The sequence below is a fragment of the Oncorhynchus mykiss genome, chromosome 19 (genome assembly GCF_057628025.1).
Source record: "Oncorhynchus mykiss isolate SJ-2025 chromosome 19, ASM5762802v1, whole genome shotgun sequence".
Taxonomy (NCBI): domain Eukaryota; kingdom Metazoa; phylum Chordata; class Actinopteri; order Salmoniformes; family Salmonidae; genus Oncorhynchus; species Oncorhynchus mykiss.
This window is the reverse complement of record NC_143040.1, coordinates 62,207,604-62,230,768: the sequence shown is the minus strand read 5'-3', so window position 1 is coordinate 62,230,768 and position 23,165 is coordinate 62,207,604. Positions and strand designations below refer to the sequence as shown.

The 23,165-nt window shown below is 45.1% G+C and overlaps 1 protein-coding gene across 14 annotated transcripts in view; it reads right to left on the bottom strand.

Moving 5' to 3' along the window:
- Positions 1–23,165, bottom strand: part of LOC110498117 (kinase D-interacting substrate of 220 kDa B) — a 96,459-nt gene that overhangs the window by 33,255 nt on the left and 40,039 nt on the right. For all 14 annotated transcript variants that reach the window (XM_036955083.2, XM_036955089.2, XM_036955091.2 and 11 more), the window contains 3 exons: positions 22,781–22,869; positions 20,354–20,498; positions 18,676–18,838 (listed from right to left, as the gene is read on the bottom strand). In XM_036955083.2, the coding sequence (XP_036810978.2) occupies positions 18,676–18,838; positions 20,354–20,498; positions 22,781–22,869 (397 nt within the window). The remainder of the gene's footprint in view (positions 1–18,675; positions 18,839–20,353; positions 20,499–22,780; positions 22,870–23,165) is intronic.

The following is a 23,165-nucleotide window of genomic DNA, read 5'->3' as shown; positions in this document are numbered from 1 at the left end:
GAAATGTCAATAAGTCAATAAGTATTCAACCCCTTTGCTATTGCAAGCATAAATACATTTCCTTAACAAATCACATACCGTAATAAGTTGCATGGACTCACTCTGTGTGCAGTGTTTAACATGATGTTTTAATGACTACCTCATCTCTGTACCCCACACAGATAATTGTAAGGTCCTTCAGTCGAGCAGTGAATTTCAAACACAGAGTCAACCAAAGACCAGGGAGGTAGCAGTCAAAATTTTGGACACACCAACTCATTCAAAGGTTTTTCTTTATTTTTACTACATTGTAGAATAATAGTGAAGACATCAAAACGATGAAATAACACATATGGAATCATGTAGTAACCAAAAAAGTGTTAAACAAATCAACATTTATTTCATATTTGAGATTCCTCAAAGTAGCCACCCTTTGCCTTGATGACACCGCTCCTGCATTGTCTTGGCTGTGCGCTTAGGATCGTTGTCCTGTTGGAAGGTGAACCTTCGCCACAGTCTGAGGTCCTGAGCGCTCTGGAGCAGGTTTTCATTTGGGATCTCTATGTACTTTGCTCCATTTACCTTTCCCTCGATCCTGACTAATCTCCCAGTCCTTGCCGCTCAAAAACATCCCCACAGAATGATGCTGCCACCACCATGCTTTACCGTAGGGATGGTGCCAGGTTTCATCCAGATGTGAAGCTTGGTATTCAGGCCAAAGAGTTCAATCTTGGTTTCATCAGACCAGAGAATCTTCTTTCTCATGGTCTGAGAGTTCTTTAGGTGCTCCAAGCGAACTGTCATGTGCCTTCAACAGAGGATCTGGCCACTCTACCATAAAGGCGTGATTGGTGGAGTGCTGCAGAGATGGTTGTCCTTCCGGAAGGTTCTCCCATCTCCACAGTGGAACTCTGGAGTTCTGTCAGAGGGACCATCGGGTTCTTGGTCACCTCCCTGACTAAAACCCTTCTCCCCTGATTGCTCAGTTAGGCCGGGCGGCCAGCTCTAGGAAGAGCCTTGGTGGTTCCAAACTTCTTCCATTTAAGAATGATGAGACCAGTGTTCTTGGGGACCTTCAATGCTACAGAAAGTTTTTGGTACCCTTGCCCAGATCTGTTCCTTCGACAAAAACCTGTTTCTACAACTTGATTGGAGTCCAGCTGTGGTAAATTAAATTGATTGGACATGATTTGGAAAGGCACACACCTGTCTAAATAAGGTCCCACAGATCACAATGCATGTCAGAGCAAAAACCATGCCATGAGGTAGAAGGAATTGTCCATGGAGCCTTTGTGTGCCTTTCCAAATAATGTCCAATCAATTTAATTTACCACAGGTGGACCCCAATCAAGTTGTAGAAACATCTCAAGAATGATCACCGGAAACAGGATGCACCTGAGCTCCATTTTGAGTCTCATAGCAAAGGCTCTGAATACAAATGAAGTATTTCTGTTTTTTATTTTTAACACATTAGCAAAAATGCCTAAAAACCTGTTTGCGCTTTTTCATTATGGGGTGTTGTGTGTAGTTTGATGAAGCAAAAAAAATATTAAATCAATTTTAGAATAAGGCTGTAACGTAACAAAATGTGGAAAAAGTGAAGGAGTCTGAATCCTTCCCGAATGCACTGTATGTGATGGGATGTATAGACATTATGGACAGTATGCAGATAGATTATATAGTATATCTGTAGAACACGTAGGATAGAATAGTATATGTACAGAAATAGAACAGAATAGGCCTTGACTAGAATTCAGTATATACATATGAAATTAGTAAAACAGCACGTAAACATTATTAAAGTCATCAGTGTTCCATTATTAAAATGACCAGTGTTGCATATCTATGTACAGTTGAAGTCGGAAGTTTACATACACCTTAGCCAAATACATTTAAACTCAGTTTTTCACAATTCCTGACATTTAATCCTAGTAACAATTCCCTGTCTTAGGTCAGTTGGGATCACCACTTTATTTTAAGAATGTGAAATGTCAGAATAATAGTAGAGAGAAGGATTTATTTCAACTTTTATTTCTTTCATCACATTCCCAGTGGGTCAGAAGTTGACATACACTCAATTAGTATTTGGTAGCATTGCCTTTAAATTTTTTAACTTGGGTCAACCGTTTCAGGAAGTCTTCCACAAGCTTCCCACAATAAGTTAGGAGGATGCGGGCAGCAAATCGGTTGAAGAGCATGCACTTAGTTTTACTAGCATTTAAAAGCAGTTGGAGGCCACAGAAGGAGTGTTATATGGCGTTGAAGCTCGTTTGGAGGTTTGTAGCCACACAAACGTATTCTGAATCCTTCCCCTCAGAAGTCACCGATTATGGATGTTTTATATCACAAATGGATTAATACATTATTTTGAGTATTAACTCCCTATAACACGTATTTCACACAATATTTTTTAAAGGACCAAAGAGTTTGGTCTGCTTCCCGTTTTCATTTTTCCCTGAAAAAAATATTGGGATACTGGTATCGTCACAGCCCTAGAGGAGAGTCAAGCATACTTTTACTGAGATAGAGCTACACATGTCAGTACTTAGAGGAGTCTTCTATTGACTCTGGTACATTGAGGCTCACAGCACACATGATGTTACCAGCATCTTCCAAAGACAACTGAAAAGGGCCTGCATGGACTAAGTAAATGCATCCATCACAGTGGCACCGAGACCCCATTCCTAGCATTCATTCACACCAGGCTGTCTAGTTGGAACTGTCTGCTGGCAGCCACAAGGGACTGAGCCATCCAAACGTCATCCCTCTTCATACCAGTGGCCATGTTCTGATAATAGCACAGGTCAAGGAAATCAGACAGGTTCACATGATGGCATGGGTTTATTATCTGGTGTAACACTCCCAAGTGGCTCAGCGGTCTAAGGCACTGCATCTTAGTGCTAGAGGGGTCACTACAGACCCTGATTCGATCCCGGGCTGTATCACAACCGGCCATGATCGGGGGTCCCATAGGGAAGCGCAAAATTGGCCCAGCGCTGTCTGGGTTAGGAGGGGAGGGTTTGGCTGGGGTAGGCCATCATTGTAAAATAAGAATTTGTTCTTAACTGACTTGCCTAGTTAAATAAAGGTTAAATAAAACACATTAAACGCCATCCAACATGTTAACCATCCTACGGTGGCACGAAGAGTGCACTTTTAATTGCTACCAAACGTGCGAAAGGGACACTTCAAGAGACAGATTTTCAGTCAATTGAGGAAGAGTGGTTGGCCTTGACATTAACTCATTGATGTTAATAGCTTTTGACACCGGTGGAGGGAGATAGGCAATCGAAAAAAGCCACTCCTATCAGGCCATCTTTCATGAGTCTGACAAGCTGGAGGATTGCACTTTGGCGAGTCCAGACGCCGACATGTTACTTTTAAAAGGCTGTAGACAGTGAAATAAAGCACGTCAGGATTCCTGCAGCCGGTTTCTCACAATAGCCCCATTGATGGGATTTTGCGTTACAAGCACAGGCTCTTATGCACTGTCTCTGTGTTGCAGCGCCTAGTGCTTGGGAGGTTTCTAGGCTTCTCCAAATGCTAATCGATCCCAAAGCTGGCTCAGCGAGCCTTTCTTCTCCTCCAACACTCCCACATACTGCAGCTGATGAGAAAGAGAACACTTCTCCCTCAATTCCTCCCCTCTCTCCTCCCTCTGCAGGCGCTGAATGTGCCACTTGACTTTGCTTATAGTCACCCTCTGTGTGTGGACCACGTGCAGATGCCCCACAATGAGGCTCAAAGCATTTCCATAAAGGGGCCCGGAGAGAAGCGAAATGCCAACACACATTTGTTTTTTGGAGGGCCATAAAGAGAAAGAATGTTCGGCTGTGAAGAGAACAACAGTCGTCAGTCACAATGGTGAGCCCGGGCCTTGGTGCTTTCCTCAGGCCGACGGGCAGTCGGGAGAACTAGAAAAGGACGGACAGGCTGGAGCGTGGCCTCATAGCGACAACACTCCAGAGTAGAGTATTATTGTGCGAGAGGAGCTTACCAAGCCCTGGCTACCCAAAAGCAGAGAACAAATATGTTTTCACTTGAGATGACACCATGTTTTCCTCTACTTAAACTGTGGTTTCTTCGGCCGAATTCTGAAGAGTTATTTACAGAATGATGCGTTCTTTGCTTGGGTCTCGTCTTCTCTCCACTATGCCAGCGGACATTAAAAGCGATTTTGCTTTTCATATACATTCGTGTCAAAGTTTAAGCCTGTAATTCCATTCCTATGTACTAAGCCGGACCTTTGCATTTGGAATGGACCGCAGAGAAATGCAGCGTAATAAGAAACATACCACTGATAAAACCACTGCAGCCTTGGAATGGCCTCTCTGAAATGATTAAACTCATCTGTACACAAACCGTCCCGTTCCAGACCTCAAAAACCTTAGCTGAACCCTTCATTCAAGGGAGATAAACTCAATTCCTGACAAACCCTGTACAGGATATTAGGAAACTGGGCCCAGTTTGATGATTTATGTAAAAGGGAACATTTTGAACTCCAGTCCACTGCTGACTGTGGCTAAATGGTAATAAAATGAGGCATTCCTGACATGAATTGAGCTGAGAAGTCAGTCAATGTGGGTGTTTGATGCGTGTCAGGATGGAGACGGTATATGAGAAGTCAAACATCCGGACCGAGCCCATGTCCTAAATCACCCATGAGTGATTCATGTAAACCTTCTAGGTAAATAAAGTTTGTTATTTTCCAGCAAAACCATGAAAACAGCCCCGACAGGTCATCCTTTCCTTAACATCATACCTCAGACACAGGATGACCTGGTGAAGAGTCAGACAGAATCATAAAGGGAGAGAGATGGTTCTATTTGGGGATGATTCATTTCTGCACCTCGCCGCTATTCACCTTCCCGTCAGGGACAGGGAGAAAGAGGGGCCAGCTAAGAGCAGGATTCTCAAGAAGAAGAGAAGAATACAAGAATACAGTGGCTGCAGAACTACGGTCTGTTTTTACATGCTGGTGGTGAAAGACACCTCGTTCTTTTTAAAACCATTGAGGGCTTTCCAGAAAAGACTTCTGAGAAGAGTTGGCATTTTCACCACCAGGCTTTCCTCCACACACCTTTATCTCTAGTGACCATCCTTTCCTCCACACACCTTTATCTCTAGTGACCATCCTTTCCTCCACACACCTTTATCTCTAGTGACCATCCTTTCCTCCACACACACACACCTTTATCTCTAGTGACCATCCTTTCCTCCACACACCTTTATCTCTAGTGACCATCCTTTCCTCCATACACCTTTATCTCTAGTGACCATCCTTTCCTCCATACACCTTTATCTCTAGTGACCATCCTTTCCTCCATACACCTTTATCTCTAGTGACCATCCTTTCCTCCATACACCTTTATCTCTAGTGACCATCCTTTCCTCCACACACCTTTATCTCTAGTGACCATCCTTTCCTCCACACACCTTTATCTCTAGTGACCATCCTTTCCTCTATGCTTGCTTTGTGGGCCTGGGTGCCACCTCAAAGTTAGAGGGGGTTGAGTGTGCACTAGGCCCTGTGACAAGGAAGACACCCTGACCCTCGCAGCCCAGCACTTCTATTTATAATACCCCTGCCACCTTCTCCCACTCACGGCACAATAGAGAGGGAGATCACTGACATGTCCACAGGCACATCCAGAGAGACAGACGCCAGCATAAACATGCTCACTCACCCACACAAATGCTCATGGGCTCACCACACACTAGCATATACAATAGCAGACAAAGCAAAAGTGATAACCGTGTAGTCACACAGTGTAGTCACAGGGAAAAATAAACACAACATATAACTGGGCAGTTTGATTCCTTATGTTCTGATTATGCGGTTTAGTCTTTCCTTGATTTACATCATTTGATATCACTGTCGGCTATACAGCCGATTACAGACTCATTTTCAGCCGGGTACTTTTTCCACTTAAATTAACTAGGCCACTTTTCAATTCGTTAGTCAGAAAAAAAAAGTCAATGACATGCATCTTCTGGCGATCTATTGATAGACCTGATGTCTGTCACGCCTCTAGGTACCTGGGTGTATGTGTTGTGTGAGCTGTGGTTGTAGTCTAATTTCTTTACGTGGAGGGAGAGAGCATGAATTTGCACGTCCCATATAGTGTTAACGACGAGTCGAAATCCACTTAACCGATGGTTTTCTGTGACATTCATTGACTTTCTTTCGTATGGAGAGTTCGACATTACCGATGGCCCGGGGCCATTAAAAACATGTGCTGAGCCAGAGCATCTCACCAGTCAACTTTCATGGGCATTTTTGCATTCCAGTTCAACATTTACCTGCTCTGTCGCAGTCTACCATTGAAGACCAGCACGCGTAAATGTCATGCTATTTGAGCAATATGATTGGCCGTTCATTCAAGCACCACCATACCATCATGCGAGTCACAACTTCTCGAGCAGTACAAGTTGATGTACACGCGAGCTGTCCAGAAGTTCTCCTCACTGAGCTTATTTATTTTAGGCAAAGGGATTTACAAAAGTAAACCTTCAATTGTGAACATAGACATTCCTAGTCTACTGTAGCCATGTTGATGTCTCTCTGGAACGTTCCTCTTAGTCCTCTAGTCGGTATCTGCGGCCCCGCGGAAACCTAATTAGCATAATACAACAATTCCCATCCAAATCAGTCAGTTAAAACTAGAGAATTCAGGTGTTTTTGCATGTATTTTCCTGCGTCTCAATCCACGGCATCAGCTGATGTCACCCTTCCTCATCTGCTGTGAAAAGCCACAGATATAGAGCGGTGTTTGTCAGACCATGAGACGTACCAAAAATCGGTCTTCTTACGACAACATTCGGTCCAAACAGTTTGGACTACAAAACTATTATGACCCCTCTAATGAAAGATAAGACTCTCACAAACACAGTGGTATTCCGTTTTGCATCAGGGGACTCGTCTGAAGTCGATCCATCCGATGTGACAACTTCAGTAGCGTCGGAACAGTTTGGGCTACACACTAATACAGTATTACTCCTCTGTTTGTCTCACAAACATTGGTTGTTTTCCACGTCTACAAGCCTCACAAGACAAGTCTCAAGGTAGACAGGTACATGAAGTATATATGTAGATAGTTTAGTGCCTAAAATAAGGGGTTAAATCCATTTTTAAAAATGGTTTCCTGATATTTGTTAGAGCTCTCAGATGTAGGACAGACACTTCAGAACATACTTCCTTTAGAATTTTTGGGGACGATCTGTTTATCCATATGAAGCTGTTATTTAATGCATGTCCATGGGCTAATAGCAGTAAAGCCAAATTCAATGTTTCATCAAATATATTTTAAATATATTTTACATCCCCCAACCCTAACCCTAGCTTGACTCGTTTATTAAAAGGTGTTGAACTGACTGAATAAAGACCATCTCATATAACCTTCCCATTCCTAAATTATACAACACACTTATATATCCATGGTATCGCATTGGGAAAACTAAAGATCTCGTTTGTATTTTCGATATGAAGTTCATCAGGACTTGCCAGACAGTGATGTTAAAGTGAGTTACTCTTCAGTAGTCTACCGAATTGAATCGGTAAGAGAGCTGTTCATTTGGCTCCCTCATTTGCATACCGGTAGGCTTTTTGGCGATTATCTACAGATAAATGATGAAAACATTTGATGAATATGGTGAATCCTCCTCACTGCAGGAACAATAGTTAGGCTGGTGGAGACAGCATCACGCTGGTCCAAAATATGATAAAAGAAAACAGATTGTATTGTTTTAAAAGCAAAAATTATACTTATATGGCATTTTGAATGATACTGATATACATTACATGGCCAAAAAGCTCATTCTAAAATCATGGGCATTAATATGGAGTTGGTCCCCCCTTTGCTGCTATAACAGCCTCCACTCTTCTAGGAAAGCTTTCCACTAGATGTTGGAACATTGATGCGGGGACTTGCTTCCATTCAGCCACAAGAGCATTAGTGAGGTCGGACACTGATTTTGGGCAATTAGGCCTGGCTCGCAGCCAGCGTTCCAATTCATTCCAAAGTTATCCGATAGGGTTGAGGTCAGGGCTCTGTGCAGGCCAGTCAAGTTCTTCCACATCGATCTCGACAAACCATCTCTGTATGAACCTCGCTTTGTGCATGGAGGCATTGTCATGCTGAAACAGAAAAGGGCTTTCCCCCGGGCCTCCTGAGTGGTGCAGTGGTCTAAGGCTCTGCGTCGCATTGCTAGCTGTGCCACTAGAGATTCTGGGTTTGAGTCCAAGCTCTGTCGTAGCCAGCCGCGACCGGGAGACCCATAGGACGGCGCACAATTGGCCCAGCATCATCCGGGTTAGGGGAGGGTTTGGCCGGCAGGGATGTACTTGTCCCATTGCGCACTAGCGTCTCCTGTGGTGGGCCGGGCGCAGTTCACTCTGACACGGTCACCAGGTGCACAGTGTTTCCTCCGACACATTGGTGTGGCTGACTCCCGGGTTGTAGGCATTGTGTCAAGGAGCAGTGCGGCTTGGTTGGTTTGTGTTTCGGAGAACGCACGGCTCTCGACCTTCGCCTCTCCCGAGTCCGTACAGGAGTTGCAGCGATGAGACAAGACTGTAACTACCAATTGGATACCACGAAATTGGGGAGAAAAAGGGGTCAAATATACAAAAGAAAAAAAGAAAAGGGTTTTCCACAAACTGTTGCCACAAAGTTGGAAGCACTAGAATGTCATTGTAGAGTGTAGCATAAAGATTTCCCTTCACTGGAAACCAGGGGCCTAGCCCGAACCATGAAAAACACCCCCAGACCATTATAACTCCTCCACAAAACTTACAGTTGGCATTATGCATTCGGGCAGGTAGCGTTCTCCTGGCATCTGCCAAACCCAAATTTGTCCGTCGGACTGCCAGATGGGGAAGCATAATTCATCACTTCAGAGAATGCGTTTCCACAGCTCCAGAGTGCAATGACGGCAAGCTTTACACCACTCCAGCCGACACTTAGCATTGCATTGGTGATCTTAGTCTTGTGTGTGGCTGCTCGGCCCATTTAATGCAACTCCCAATGAACAGTTATTGTGCTAACATTGCTTCCAGAGGCAGTTTGGAACCTGGTAGTGAGTGTTGCAACCGAGAACAGACGATTTTTACACGCTACGTGCTTCAGCACTCGGCGGTCCCGTTCTGTGAGCTTTTGTGGCCTACCACTTCGCAGCTGAGCCGTTGTTGCTCCTAGACATTTCCACTTCACAATAACAGCACTTACATTTGACCGGGGCAGCTCTAGCAGGGCTGAAATTTGACAAACTTACTTGTTGGAAAGGTGGCATTCTACGACGGTGCCTCGTTGAAAGTCACTGAGCTCTTCAATAAGGCAATTCTACTGCCAATGTATCTCTACGGAGATTGTTTGGCTGTGTGCTCGATTGTATACACCTGTCAGCAACGGGTGAGGTTGAAATAACCAAATCCACTAATTTGAAGGGGTGTCCACATACTTTTTTATATATAGTGTAGGTCTACTAATTTAATCAAAGCATTGACTATGGAGTAATGAGGGAGCATTGTTGGCTACTTTTTCTATTTGGCTGGCTACTCCATGTGCTTGTGGAAAACACTGTTTAATCTGAAAACAGTCTGGATCTCTTGTTTCAAAGTGTTTAATTAAGTTCAACTTATGAAATAATGAAAGGGCTCAAAGTGGATTTAATAACAAGGAATGCTACATAACAGACCCCTTTTCCATCACATAGCTATTAAAGAAATGCTCCGGAACTTTGGCAACTTCTAAGTACTTTTTAAATCTCCTGCCTTGGGCTGGATATGTCAATGTGTACTTCATACATGCATCATCTACTCTATTAGCAGAATTACTGTTTTACCTCAATTAGCCACGAAATTCCTAGTTTGAAAGCGACTGTTTTTCTGGAAGCTGTGCCACACCATTTTCCCTCCATTTTCCCCATGTGGGCCAGCCCCCTAGCAATTCAATTTCTAGCCAATGAGCTTCAGCCCCCTGCCATTTGAGTGACAGCTAGCAAGATACACACACAGCAGAGAGAGAGAGAGAGAGAGAGAGCAATGACGTGGTGCGCATATCTGCATATGTGTGACAATTTTCGGGGACCACTTTTGGCTCGTGAGCAGTACTTTTAGAACTACTGGCTAAAAATTATACACAAGTACCAGAGAACATCTTTAACCGCCAGAGTATGTAGTTGGACATGTGGCATCCAAGTGCTGCCTCATCTGTGCCGCTTCATCGCCAGAAAAACAAACACTGATTTCAGGGACTCACCTCAACACAAAGGTTGGGCCTGTGGACCACAGATCTGTACTAAATTGCTTTTATTCATTTTCTTCACATTTTGAGCCATAGACTCTGTGGACATTTTGTTTCCTCTGTGGGAGCCTGGTGGAGCTTGTCTAACTCCTGCTGATCATCCCTTAGTCATCCCTTAGTCACAACGGTCCAACACCTGAGGGATGTGTGTAGCTAACACACCCACACCCGGGCCCTGGTGCTTCTCACATCTTCACACACAGAACAGATGGGTAGTGCTGGACCAGTCCAGGGCTGTTCCCACTGGAAAAACATGTCCATATGAGAGGCGAGGGCAGAGTACGCCTCAGTGAAACATCACCACCTGGACTGACCAACACTCATAGCCCACCAGAGAGAAAACATGCTTTACTACCAGGTGGACTCTGGACACAGCAACAACCAGGGCATAGGGCATTACATTGGTCGCTGCTCGTACACTTTTCTGTTCAGCACTTGTACCAATACTCTGGGAATCACTTATAAATTATGAAATAGACCTACCAGTCCCAGTAGTCGCTGGAACCTATAGTCAGAGTGCCATGTCAACGTGCCAACAATCATGGTTTATGAGGACACCTAATATTGACACGGGGTATTCACATCAGCCACAATTGTAGTCCTGTAAACTTCATAATATCTCTGTATAGAGGTCCCTTGACCCTCTCCATCTTCCCTATCTGGAGGTCATACGGTTTGGCACAGGCACTGTGTGGACTCAATAAAGAGCTCCCTATCAGAGATAGACCACACTCTATTGGGAAATGGCTTTTCAGCAGCTTTATAATTTAGAGCGCTTTAGGGCCTCTTGGCAAATAACGGCAGCGCTATTGAATTACAACAGTACTCTTTCCACCAAAATGCCTCCTGAAGGATTTAGCTCAGGGACAAAAGGATCCCTCTGAGGGAAAAGGCAACAGGGAGAAAAGTGTTTTTCTACTGTTAGCAGTGCAATCAAGATTTTACAGACAAATTGTGTACGTGATGGAAATATAGTATTAACAATAGCGTACCGAGGGAGAAAAGCAAAAAGACATTCAAGGGCATCGAAGTTCAAAAGTGTTCCAGGAAAAAAAGCTGCTCTTCTTTTGTGGCCAAGTATTTAGAAGCTTATTAGGATTTTACATAAAGAGAATCACACACATTCTCTTTAGAAAGCGCTTTTATCTCAACACGTAATTGCGATGAAATTACAATAATTGTCCCAATTAAAGTAATCCCGAATGAACAGTATGTCATCTTAATGTTTCAGTACTTGGGAGAAGAGGCTTCCTAATTAGCCCAAATTGCCTTGCCCGTATTCATTTCAAGTGTCATTAGTTAAAAGTTTTGAAGCGCTCAGAGAATCGCTTGAATGCCTGGATCCGGGCATGTCTCTGAGAGGCCAATTGTTCGCTGGATCAATGAGGGAGGGGAGGATCGTGACAGCGGCAGATTCAGAGAGAGCAGAACATATAGAAGAAAGCATCAGAGTTAAATACCTTCCTGCTAAAGAGAGTAGCCAGGGACAGCTTAGTGATGGAGGCCTCTGGCCAAGCAATAACGCCTAGCTGGAAGTTTAAGAAACATTGTTATTGTACTGGGATGTTGTAATCTATATAAACGTAATATGTGTTGGTCCCATGTTTCATGAGCTGAAATTAGAAATTAAACAACAAAAAATCCATACGCACAAAAAGCTTACTTCTCTCAAAGTTTGTGCACAAATTTCTCCATTGCCAAGATAATCCATCCATCTGACAGGTGTGGCATATCAAGAAGTGGATTAAACAGCATGCTCATTACACAGGTGCACCTTGTGCTGGGGGCAATAAAAAGCCACTTTAAAATGTGCAGTTCTGTCACAATGCCACAGATTTCTCAAGTTTTGAAGGAGCATGCAATTGGCATGCTGACTAGAGAATTTGGCAGAAGCACAACTGGCCTCACAACCGCAGACCAGGTGTAACCACACCAGCCCAGGACCTCCACATCTGGTTACTTCACCTGCAAGATTGTCTGAGGGGGTGTGGAGGGGAGTAATGAGGAATATTTCTGTCTGTAATAAAGCCCTTTTGTGGGGAAAACTCATTCCGATTGGCTGCACCCCTGCCCAGTCATGTGAAATCCATAGATTGCATTTATTTCAATTGACTGATTTCCTTATATGAACTGTAACTCAGTAAAATCTGACATTGTATTTTTGATCAGTATAATTCATTGAATTAGTAAAAACAATGTTTCCTATGTGTAATAATAAGAAATAAATGCAGAAATGTATTGCAACATGCTCTCAGTGTAAAGGAACTATTGGTTTGCCTTAACCCAGAAACTGAATACAGTTTTTGAATAGTGTGATGTTGTGAGAGACAGAACGAGCCATGGAGAGACATATGGGCCAAGGCTTTATAGAGTAGCCGAGAAAATTATTTTTGGTGCTTGACACGCATTCCTGGCCTTCTGTTTCCAGTGAGGGGCTGTATGTGTGTGTGTGTGTGTGTGTGTGTGTGTGTGTGTGTGTGTGCGAATGAAAGTGCCTTGCTTGTGTCTCAGGGTCTGATTAATTACAGTGATCCTCAGAGGAGCAGGGGGTGACATATGTTCCTGTGCCGCACTGCTCCTGTGTGAGAGTATGGAGGCTTGGAAGTGTGTGTGGAGGGCACCGGGAGACAGGGGGGCTCAGGTACTGAGCCAGGCCTGTGCATGTACTGCAGGGGCATCCTGGCATAGACAGGGCACCAGATGTCAGAGCAGACCCAGGACCCGGCTCCGGCTTGAAGGACTGACCAAACAACACTTTTCAAGCTAAAAATCCAAATTGGAGCTCCCGAAATAAACTCCCTGAGGATCTGACTGGGCTCAAACTTCCCCACAGATCCCGGATACCGACAGCCGGAAATCTCTACTCGTGTTCTTTTGTGATCGCCAAAATAGTTTCCATTTGCTGCTTTCCGGAAGCTAGCTTTTTTTGGTGCGATGCTGAACATAACATACCACTCTCGAGTACTGATCTGAAGATATGTATTCCTGGTCTGAGAAAAACCCAAAACAGAACCCAGCAGCAGTTATTCATCAGTACAACGACCAGAGGGACCCTGATTCACATCTCTATTAAAACCTGAAATGAGAAGGCTGTTTAGAGCCTTTTACACCACTCACAGACTCTCAAGACTAATTCAATTTGACCAAAACAACAGTAATAGGCCATCTTAATTCAAATAGTAAACCTGACAGCTATAAATACTGGAATTCTCAGAAACCCTTCCGTAAGTGTGTTAGGCAGGCACTGTACGCTGGCTCGCAAGTGAGACAAATATGTTGGCCGTTGCTGTGTGTGTGTGAGTGTGTGTGTCTATGTGAGACTGTGGTTTGGGGCTTTTAACTATTTTGATAGCCTGTTGGTGTGATAACAGGAAAGCAGAAAGCATGTGTCTGAGAAGTCAGACATGCTACATTTAAGTAAACCTGTTACTGAGAAAGAATCATTCTGTTGAATATTTTTTGCAAAAGGACATTGTGACAGTTACACAGAACAACATGACTAACATGACTAGGCTATATAGCTAATATAATAAGACTGTAAAATACACTGAGTGTAACAAACATTAGGAACACCTTCCTAATATTGTGTTACACACACACCCCCCCCCACCCCCCCGTTAGAACATTCCATTCGTCAGGACATGGACTTTACAAGGTGATAAAAGTCTTCCACAGGGATGCTGGCCCATGTTGACTCCAATGCTTCCCACAGTTGTTTCAAGTTGACTAGATGCCCTTTGGGTGGTTGACCATTCTTGATACACACAGGAAACTGTTGAGTGTGAAAAACCCAGCAGTTGCGGTTCTTGACACACTCAAACCCGTGTGCCTGGCACCAACTGCCATGCCCCGTTCAAAGGCACTTAAATATTTTGTCTTGCCCATTCACGCTCTGAATGGCACACATACACAATCCATGTCTCAGTTGTCTCAAGGCTTAAATATCCTTCTTTAGCATGTCTGTTACACTTCATCTACACTGATTGAAGTGGATTTAACATGGATTTAACATTAAGTGACATCAATAAGTGATCATAGATTTCACCTGGATTCACCTGGTCAGTCTGTCATGGAAAGAGCAGGTGTTCCTAATGTTTTGTACACTCAGTGAAACTCACATCACTGTCTTCCAACAACATGCTGCTCTCTGTGGCCTACATAGGCTGCAATAAACCTTACAGAGAGAGAGAGCACTCTGCAGAGAGAGAGAGAGAGAGAGAGAGCACTCAGCCTTATGACTGAGATGTGGAACGACAGTTGACCTATGAGGAGTTGACTCACCCCACATACACTTCAGCAGTAATCTATTCACTTATTAGACGCTTTGGGGAAATGAAGCGCTCTAGTGTAGACCACTGAGCATCACACCTCTCCCCAGTCATGTTACACTCCAATGAAAACTGACAAACCCTTCATGAGGGGTAAAGATAGCAGTAAAGATAGTTTATTTGATAATGCCGTGAACAATTATCTAATTGGCGGTTGAGCAGAAGAGGACGTGCTGAGTTTTGGTTGAGAGAGAGGAAGCTGTGTTGACCTGACCACAACGCCACCGTAAAAACAAGAAGCCGCTATCTGGTCCTCCAGGGAGACAGGGGTCTGAGGTTGAAGTGAGGCAAGCGACCGTCAAGAAAGACAAGGAGTGTGACTCACCCGGCTATAAAAAGAAAATGGGAGCCTAGATGACGCGTCGCATTAGAAGACGTGCTTCGGGGAGAAGAAGAAAAAGAGCAGTGAGAAAGAGAGAAAGAGGGAGAAAGAGAGGGAGAAAGAGAGGGAGAAATAGAGGGGGAGAAAGAGGGAGAAAGAGGGAGAAAGAGAGAGGGAGAAAGAGAGAGAAAGAGAGAGGGCGAAAGAGAGAGAGAAAGAGGGAGAAAGAGGGAGAAAGAGAGAGGGAGAAAGAGAGAGAAAGAGAGAGGGCGAAAGAGAGAGAGAAAGAGAGAGGGCGAAAGAGAGAGAAAGTGAGGGAGAAAGAGAGAGGGAGAAAGATAGGGAGTAAGAGAGAGGGAGAAAGAGAAAGGGAGAAAGAGAGAGGGAGAAAGAGAGAGGGAGAAAGAGAGAGGGAGAAAGAGAGAGGGAGAAAGAGAGAGAAAGAGAGAGGGAGAAAGAGAGAGAAAGAGAGAGGGAGAAAGAGAGAGAAAGAGAGAGGGAGAAAGAGAGAGAAAGAGGGAGAAAGAGAGAGAAAGAGAGAGAAAGAGAGAGAAAGAGAGTGGGAGAAAGAGAGAGAAAGAGAGTGGGAGAAAGAGAGAGAAAGAGAAAGAGAGTGGGAGAAAGTATGGGAGAAAGAGAAAGCGAGGAAGAGAGGGAGAAAGCCTGATCAGTGGGGAGATCTCTCCAGATAAGGGCCGCTTGGCTCAGCGTGGTGTCCAAGTTGGTTTGGTGCTTCCTTTCATCACTTACCGCCATTGCAGTGGCCATTTCATACGCAGCGGCAGTCACGTTTTGGAAACAGACAGTGCATTGACGGACAGTGCATTGACGGACAGTGCATTGACGGACAGTGCATTGACGGACAGTGCATTGACGGACAGTGCATTGACGGACAGTGCATTGACGGACAGTGCATTGACGGACAGTGCATTGACGGACAGTGCATTGACGGACAGTGCATTGACGGACAGTGCATTGACGGACAGTGCATTGACGGATAGTGCATTGACGGATAGTGCATTGACGGATAGTGCATTGACGGATAGCCTAACATGGCCATTTTAGATGATACCTGCAGGTCAAACTCTTTGCTTAGGATTGCTTCTAAAGCACAAGCTTATTATACAGCAAAAGTCTATTACATTCTGAGGAAGACGTCAGCTTGATGTTGAAACGTCAGTCACCTGCACTCATCTTGAACAATGGACTAAAGTGAGCAAATAAGACATGTATCTCTGCCTTGTTTTTTTGACTGCTCCAACTCCTCTGCCTCGAATTAGTCCTTTTGGAAGCTTTGTTTTGGTAAGGTCTTTTATTGGATTTGTGTCGCTGTTGTGGAGCACCTTTCTTTGTCTGCTGCAGCAAGGAGGCCTTCCTGAACTGTCCTTTAGATGCGCTGCTCATATATATTTGTCCAGAGCCATTTATTTGACCAGAAGCTCAGTGAAGGATGGGGATGGAGGGGGAGTGGTGATGACTGTGTGACACTGAGTGCCGGTGACACTTCAGCGCCCCAGGAATCCTGGGCGCTAGTGTATTGTGACAGAGTGGCAGAGTGCAACCTTTAAAGGGCAGCTATTGATGCAGAACAGCTCCAACCCTAATGACTCAGACTATGTGCCGATTCCCTTCCCCTTGTCCACACTCTCATGCCTAGTTAACCAGTCACTAGCTGTGCTTCATACACTCTCATGCCTAGTTAACCAGTCTCTGGCTGTGCTTCATACACTCTCATGCCTAGTTAACCAGTCACTAGCTGTGCTTCATACACTCTCATGCCTAGTTAACCAGTCTCTGGCTGTGCTTCATACACTCTCATGCCTAGTTAACCAGTCTCTGGCTGTGCTTCATACACTCTCATGCCTAGTTAACCAGTCACTAGCTGTGGTTCATACACTCTCATGCCTAGTTAGTTAACCAGTCTCTGGCTGTGCTTCATACTCTCATGCCTAGTTAACCAGTCTCTGGCTGTGCTTCATACACTCTCATGCCTAGTTAACCAGTCGCTGGCTGTGCTTCATACACTCTCATGCCTAGTTAACCAGTCGCTGGCTGTGCTTCATACACTCTCATGCCTAGTTAACCAGTCGCTGGCTGTGGTTCATACACTCTCATGCCTAGTTAACCAGTCTCTGGCTGTGCTTCATACACTCTCATGCCTAGTTAACCAGTCTCTGGCTGTGCTTCATACACTCTCATGCCTAGTTAACCAGTCGCTGGCTGTGCTTCATACACTCTCATGCCTAGTTAACCAGTCGCTGGCTGTGCTTCATACACTCTCATGCCTAGTTAACCAGTCGCTGGCTGTGCTTCATACACTCTCATGCCTAGTTAACCAGTCGCTGGCTGTGCTTCATACACTCTCATGCCTAGTTAACCAGTCGCTGGCTGTGCTTCATACACTCTCATGCTTAGTTAACCAGTCGCTGGTTGTGCTTCATACACTCTCATGCCTAGTTAACCAGTCGCTGGCTGTGCTTCATACACTCTCATGCTTAGTTAACCAGTCGCTGGCTGTGCTTCATACACTCTCATGCCTAGTTAACCAGTCGCTGGCTGTGCTTCATACACTCTCATGCCTAGTTAACCAGTCGCTGGCTGTGCTTCATACACTCTCATGCCTAGTTAACCAGTCGCTGGCTGTGCTTCATACACTCTCATGCCTAGTTAACCAGTCGCTGGCTGTGCTTCATACACTCTCATGCCTAGTTAACCAGTCGCTGGCTGTGCTTCATACACTCTCATGCCTAGTTAACCAGTCGCTGGCTGTGCTTCATACACTCTCATGCTTAGTTAACCAGTCGCTGGCTGTGCTTCATACACTCTCATGCCTAGTTAACCAGTCGCTGGCTGTGCTTCATACACTCTCATGCTTAGTTAACCAGTCACTGGCTGTGCTTCATACACTCTCATTTCAATCAACATATTAATAATGATATGCTTCTTATTTCAATGCATTCAGCTACGTGATTTGAATACAACGTGGAAATTCAGTCTATTTAGTGGTGTTCAGAGAAACCTTCGGGTGTCTACTACTAAATGATGTGGTGGTTGAAGTGGATATGAAGATCCTCTGCTGCCCTCTACTGGTCAATATGGATTTTTCTACTGGTTTTCAAATCAACTTTCTTTCATTGTCCAGTAGCAAAAAAGCACAATCCTAGTCATATTATCAACCCATGCTAGTTGTTGCATCTTTAGATGCCTCTTTCAAAATTTCTAACATATATTTTCATCTGTCTCATGAAACCGCTTGTATGTGCGGTGTGATTTTGACAAAGGTTTTTCTGAAAATTGCATTATGGAACGCTACCTTGTGCGCATCGCTGCGCTTATGTGTGAAGAAATAATAGTTTATCAACACTGGAAGCTAAACGTTCTGTTCTGTTGCATAAGACTCATTGTTTAAAAAAATATATGTGTAGCTTTGGCCTACTGGTTGTATGAATTTGGGATCTATAGTCCCACAACTGTTTGTTAGGAATAGCTCATTTCTATCTCGTACAGAACAACAAGCTGACCAATAGAATAGGTACACGTTTCTACTATGGTGGATAATAGATTGACAGACTAGTGAGCACGGTCGACATCCAATGCATATGGGGTCCGGTCAATTTCTCAAACGTCTGGAAACACTGGCGTGTGTGTGGTGTAAAAGGAACATTTCAGAAATACTGCTTGTGTGTCTGCCTGTGCAGGCAGATGTGCAGATGTGTGTGTGTGTGTGTGTGTGTGTACGTACCTCTCGTAGATGGTCTTCAGGGTGACCTGGTCTGAGATGCCGTCGGTCTCCTCCAGGAAGAGGATGAGCCAGGAGGTCCTGTAAGGCCACTCCTCCGTCATGTTGATCCATGACACCAGACGGTCCCAGATAAAGATGATATGATTGGCCCTCAGCAGACGACCTGGATATATCACACCCAAATTAAAAGTCAGGGACAGTTTCTCCACGAGTGGAGGGACTCTGTGGACAGGCTTTTGTTCCTGCCCTGCTGTAACACACCCAATTCTACTAATCAGTGGCTCATCAGGACTAACTTGATTAGCTGAAGACATTGTGTTAGAGTAGGGCTAGAACAAAATCATCCACACCAAGAAGGTTGGCCTCCCCTAAGCGACTAATAACGCTTTCTTTCCGATTTGATCCTGCCGTACATACCTACACGTACGCTACGGTCACAAGACGCAGGCCTCCTAATCCTAGAATTTCTAAGCAAACAGCTGGAGGCAGGGCTTTCTCCTACAGAGCTCCATTTTTATGGAATGGTCTGCCTACCCATGTGAGAGACACAGACTCGGTCTCAACCTTTAAGTCTTTACTGAAGACTCATCTCTTCAGTGGGTCATATGATTGAGTGTAGTCTGGCCCAGGAGTGTGAAGGTGAACGGAAAGGCTCTGGAGCAACGAACCGCCCTTGCTGTCTCTGCCTGGCCGGTTCCCCTCTCTCCACTGGGATTCTCTGCCTCTAACCCTATTACAGGGGCAGAGTTACTGGCTTACTGGTGCTCTTCCATGCCGTCCCTAGGAGGGGTGCGTCACTTGAGTGGGCTGAGTCACTGACGTGATCTTCCTGTCTGGGTTGGCGCCCTGGGTTGTGCCGTGGCGGAGATCTATGTGGGCTATACTCGGCCTTGTCTCAGGATGGTAAGTTGGTGGTTGAAGATATCCCTCTAGTGGTGTGGGGGCTGTGCTTTGGCAATGTGGGTGGGGTTATATCCTTCCTGTTTGGCCCTGTCCGGATGGGGCCACAGTGGGGCCACAGTGTCTCCTGACCCCTCCTGTCTCAGCCTCCAGTATTCATGCTGCAGTAGCTTATGTGTTGGGGGGCTAAGGTCAGTTTGTTATATCTGAAGTACTTCTCTTGTCTTATCCTGTGTCCTGTGTGAATTTAAGTATGCTCTCTCTAATTCTCTCTCTCTCTTTCTTTCTCTCTCTCGGAGGACCTGAGCCCTAGGACCATGCCCCAGGACTACCTGGCATGATGACTCCTTGCTGTCCCCAGTCCACCTGGCCGTGCTGCTGCTCCAGTTTCAACTGTTCTGCCTGCGGCTATGGAATCCTGACCTGTTCACCGGACGTGCTACCTGTCCCAGACCTGCTGTTTTCAACTCTATGGAGACAGCAGGAGTGGTAGAGATACTCTGAATGATTGGCTATGAAAAGCCAACTGTCATTTACTCCTGAGGTGTTGACTTGCTGCACCCTCGACAACTACTGTGATTATTATTATTTGACCCTGCTGGTCATCTATGAACACTTGAACATCTTGGCCATGTTCTGTTATAATCTCCAATCTCCTCATCTAATAGGAGATGTGTTACCTGTATGGCTCAGTTGGTAGAGCATGGAGTTTGCATTGCCAGGATTGTGGGTTTGATTCCCGAGGCCACCCATATGTCGGCTAAATGGCATATATTACCTGTGACGGAGACAATGTTGAGCAGCCTCCTCATGGTCTGGGGGCTGATGTCACTGAACCAGTCCTCAGTGACCAGCAGCTTGGTCAGGTCAAAGGACATCTGTCTGGTGACGGTCCTCTGAATCTGCCTCCTGCGGTATGTGTCCTACACACAGAGGAGACCTCAAATTAGCCTAAAGACAATCTTTAAACTATTTGTAAATGCCCTTGGTCTTTCCACAATCCGTAGTTTTTATATAATTAAGAGTTGACCTTGTCCGACCTGTCCTATGCTCAACGTTTTAAGTGACCCTGTGACCGAGTGGGTGACCATCTCATGATGGCATCATCTCCCTGTGCAGTGTACCATGTGACCATGTGTGTGACCTCTAGTCTAATTCTCCTTCCCACACTCTCTCCATCCTTCCTTATTTCACCACTCCACCCATCCCTCACCCACCAACACACAAGGGCATCTGTTCCTGAGCCCAATCAACTGGGAATGTCCCTTGTCGGACACAGAAATGCACTGTGTGCTACTGACATAGATCCATCAGATAGGAGAGGAGATGACTGTTTTTCTCATCTTGTCCACAGTAAGACAGTAACTTTCAATACACAGTTTGACAAACGTGTATTTGGATCCCCACTAGCTGTTATAATAGCAACAGCTGCACTTCTTGGGGTCCACTGTAACGTATACGCAGGGAGTCAGGAAGCAGGTGTAGAAGGTGAGTTTAATCATAAGACACATGAAGATAATAGAAACGGGAGCAGCGTACTGAACGTAAACAGAACCAATACTGCCTGAAGACTGAAGTTACTCAGGGCTAAAGAAAGGGAGAGTAATCAGGGTGATGATGAAGTCCAGGAGTGCATAACGATGGTTGCTAGGACCGGTGGTTAGTAGACCAGAGCAGTAGGAGGGGTGACATCCACACAGTGTTGTGCGTGTGATTCATTAAACTATGAGGCTACATATCACCTCTTATCTGGATTTTCTCTAAGTTGAAAATGTGTGGAATGCTGTCTCTGCAGGACAACAATAGGTACTGATTGCTGAGCAGTGGCAACAAGAGGAGAAAGCTCCTCTGGTCACAAGCCTTCAGAACATCACCATCACTAAGCTGACTTTGACCTCACCGGTAGAGAGAGATAGTGTATGGCCAGTAATGAGTCTGTATTGGATCAGTAAGGAGGAGAGAGACTAGCTCTCCGTTGAGTTTAACTTAGATGTTTTGGACATGCTCAAAAATGGAAAATGATTGGTGAAAATTAATAGTATTGTAGTTTTATTGTTAGTTTTTTTCTGAATAACCAGACTATCAGGAGCAATTGTTGAATTTTGATCATGAAAAGCCACTGTGATAGTTGGAATCTTTCCTCCAAAAAAAAGCAAGCTAACTCTGTTCACATCAGGCTAACTCTGTTCACATCAGGCTAACTCTGTTCACATCAGGCTAACTCTGTTCACATCAGGCTAACTCTGTTCACATCAGGCTAACCCTGTTCACATTAGGCTAACTTTGTTCACATCAGGCCAGAGCCGAGCCCCCATCTTGTTTACAAGCCTGAGCTGGCCTCGCCTGCCTCCCATGACATCTTGTAAAGATAGACTCGACTAAAGATCCACAACTCTGCAATTAAGCAGCTGAGAGACAGAAAGCTTTTGTTCTCCCTCAATCCTCCTTCCTTCAATCCTTTTTATCTCCTCTTGTAAAGAGAGCCCCTCACTGCTTCCTGGCAACCAACGAGAGGGCCAACAAAAAGAAGCGTGCGCCGAAATAAAAAAGGACCCAATAAAATAACAAAAAAAGAAGAACAAAAAAAGAAAATAAACCAGGCGCCCAAACAAACAAACAAAATGGGAAGGAGGCAGAGCCACTTAGCCTCCCACCGGCAGCCGGGACACACTGCTGCTCCTCCCTGCCATTAGGTTGTGTGGAGTCGCAGCAGGAAGGATAAACAGACATTGCATCAGAGGCTCCTCCACGACGGAGACACAGACACTGGCTTGTTTGCTCCCGACCTCCTCCATCCCTCTTTGCTATGTTCCCCACAAGGCTGGAGGAAGCTAGCTAGGCCCCGGGGCCTGTGGGTTTTGGTGCATCATCTCACCCTTTCTATGTTAGTCTTCTCCATCTGTGTCTATCAGGTATTTCACTGAGCTTTCATTGCCAGGACAGACGACCAATCTGCTCATGCTCCTTGTTGAATCACTTGTCTTTGTGCCAGACCTCTGCAGGTAGAGACCTCTGCAACCTCTGCAGGTAGAGACCTCTGCAGGTAGAGACCTCTGCAGGTAGAGAGACCTCTAGAGCACCTCTGCAGGTAGAGAGACCTCTAGAGCACCTCTGCAGGTAGAGACCTCTGCAGGTAGAGCCTGGTCCAGCCTGGGCATGAATAGCGAGGTAGGGGAGAGTGTGGTGGATGGCTGGAAGAGCTTACTCTGCGGTTGAGGGCCGTCTTGCTGCCAAACTTGGCCTGATCCCCCAGACTGTTCGAGGATAGCTTCCTGTCCATCTCCTCATGCCATCCTGTGAAGAGAGAAGTGGAAAAGGAGAGAAAGAGGAGTTGAAAGAGAGAAAGAGAATTAGGACAATCAAGGATGTCTCATCACAACACCTGATATAAAGAATCAACCTATTCAGTGAACACATTATATGATTCCTATGTCCTACTGAATCATAGCAAGATAGAATGTTAGAGCCGTAACCCCATGAAACCCATAGTGATTGTGTGTGTGGTGTGTGTGTGTCTGTGTGTGTTTGTGTGTGTGTGTGTGTGTATTAAAATGTGCACCCCTTTGGGTCCCCAGGACCAGGAAACACTG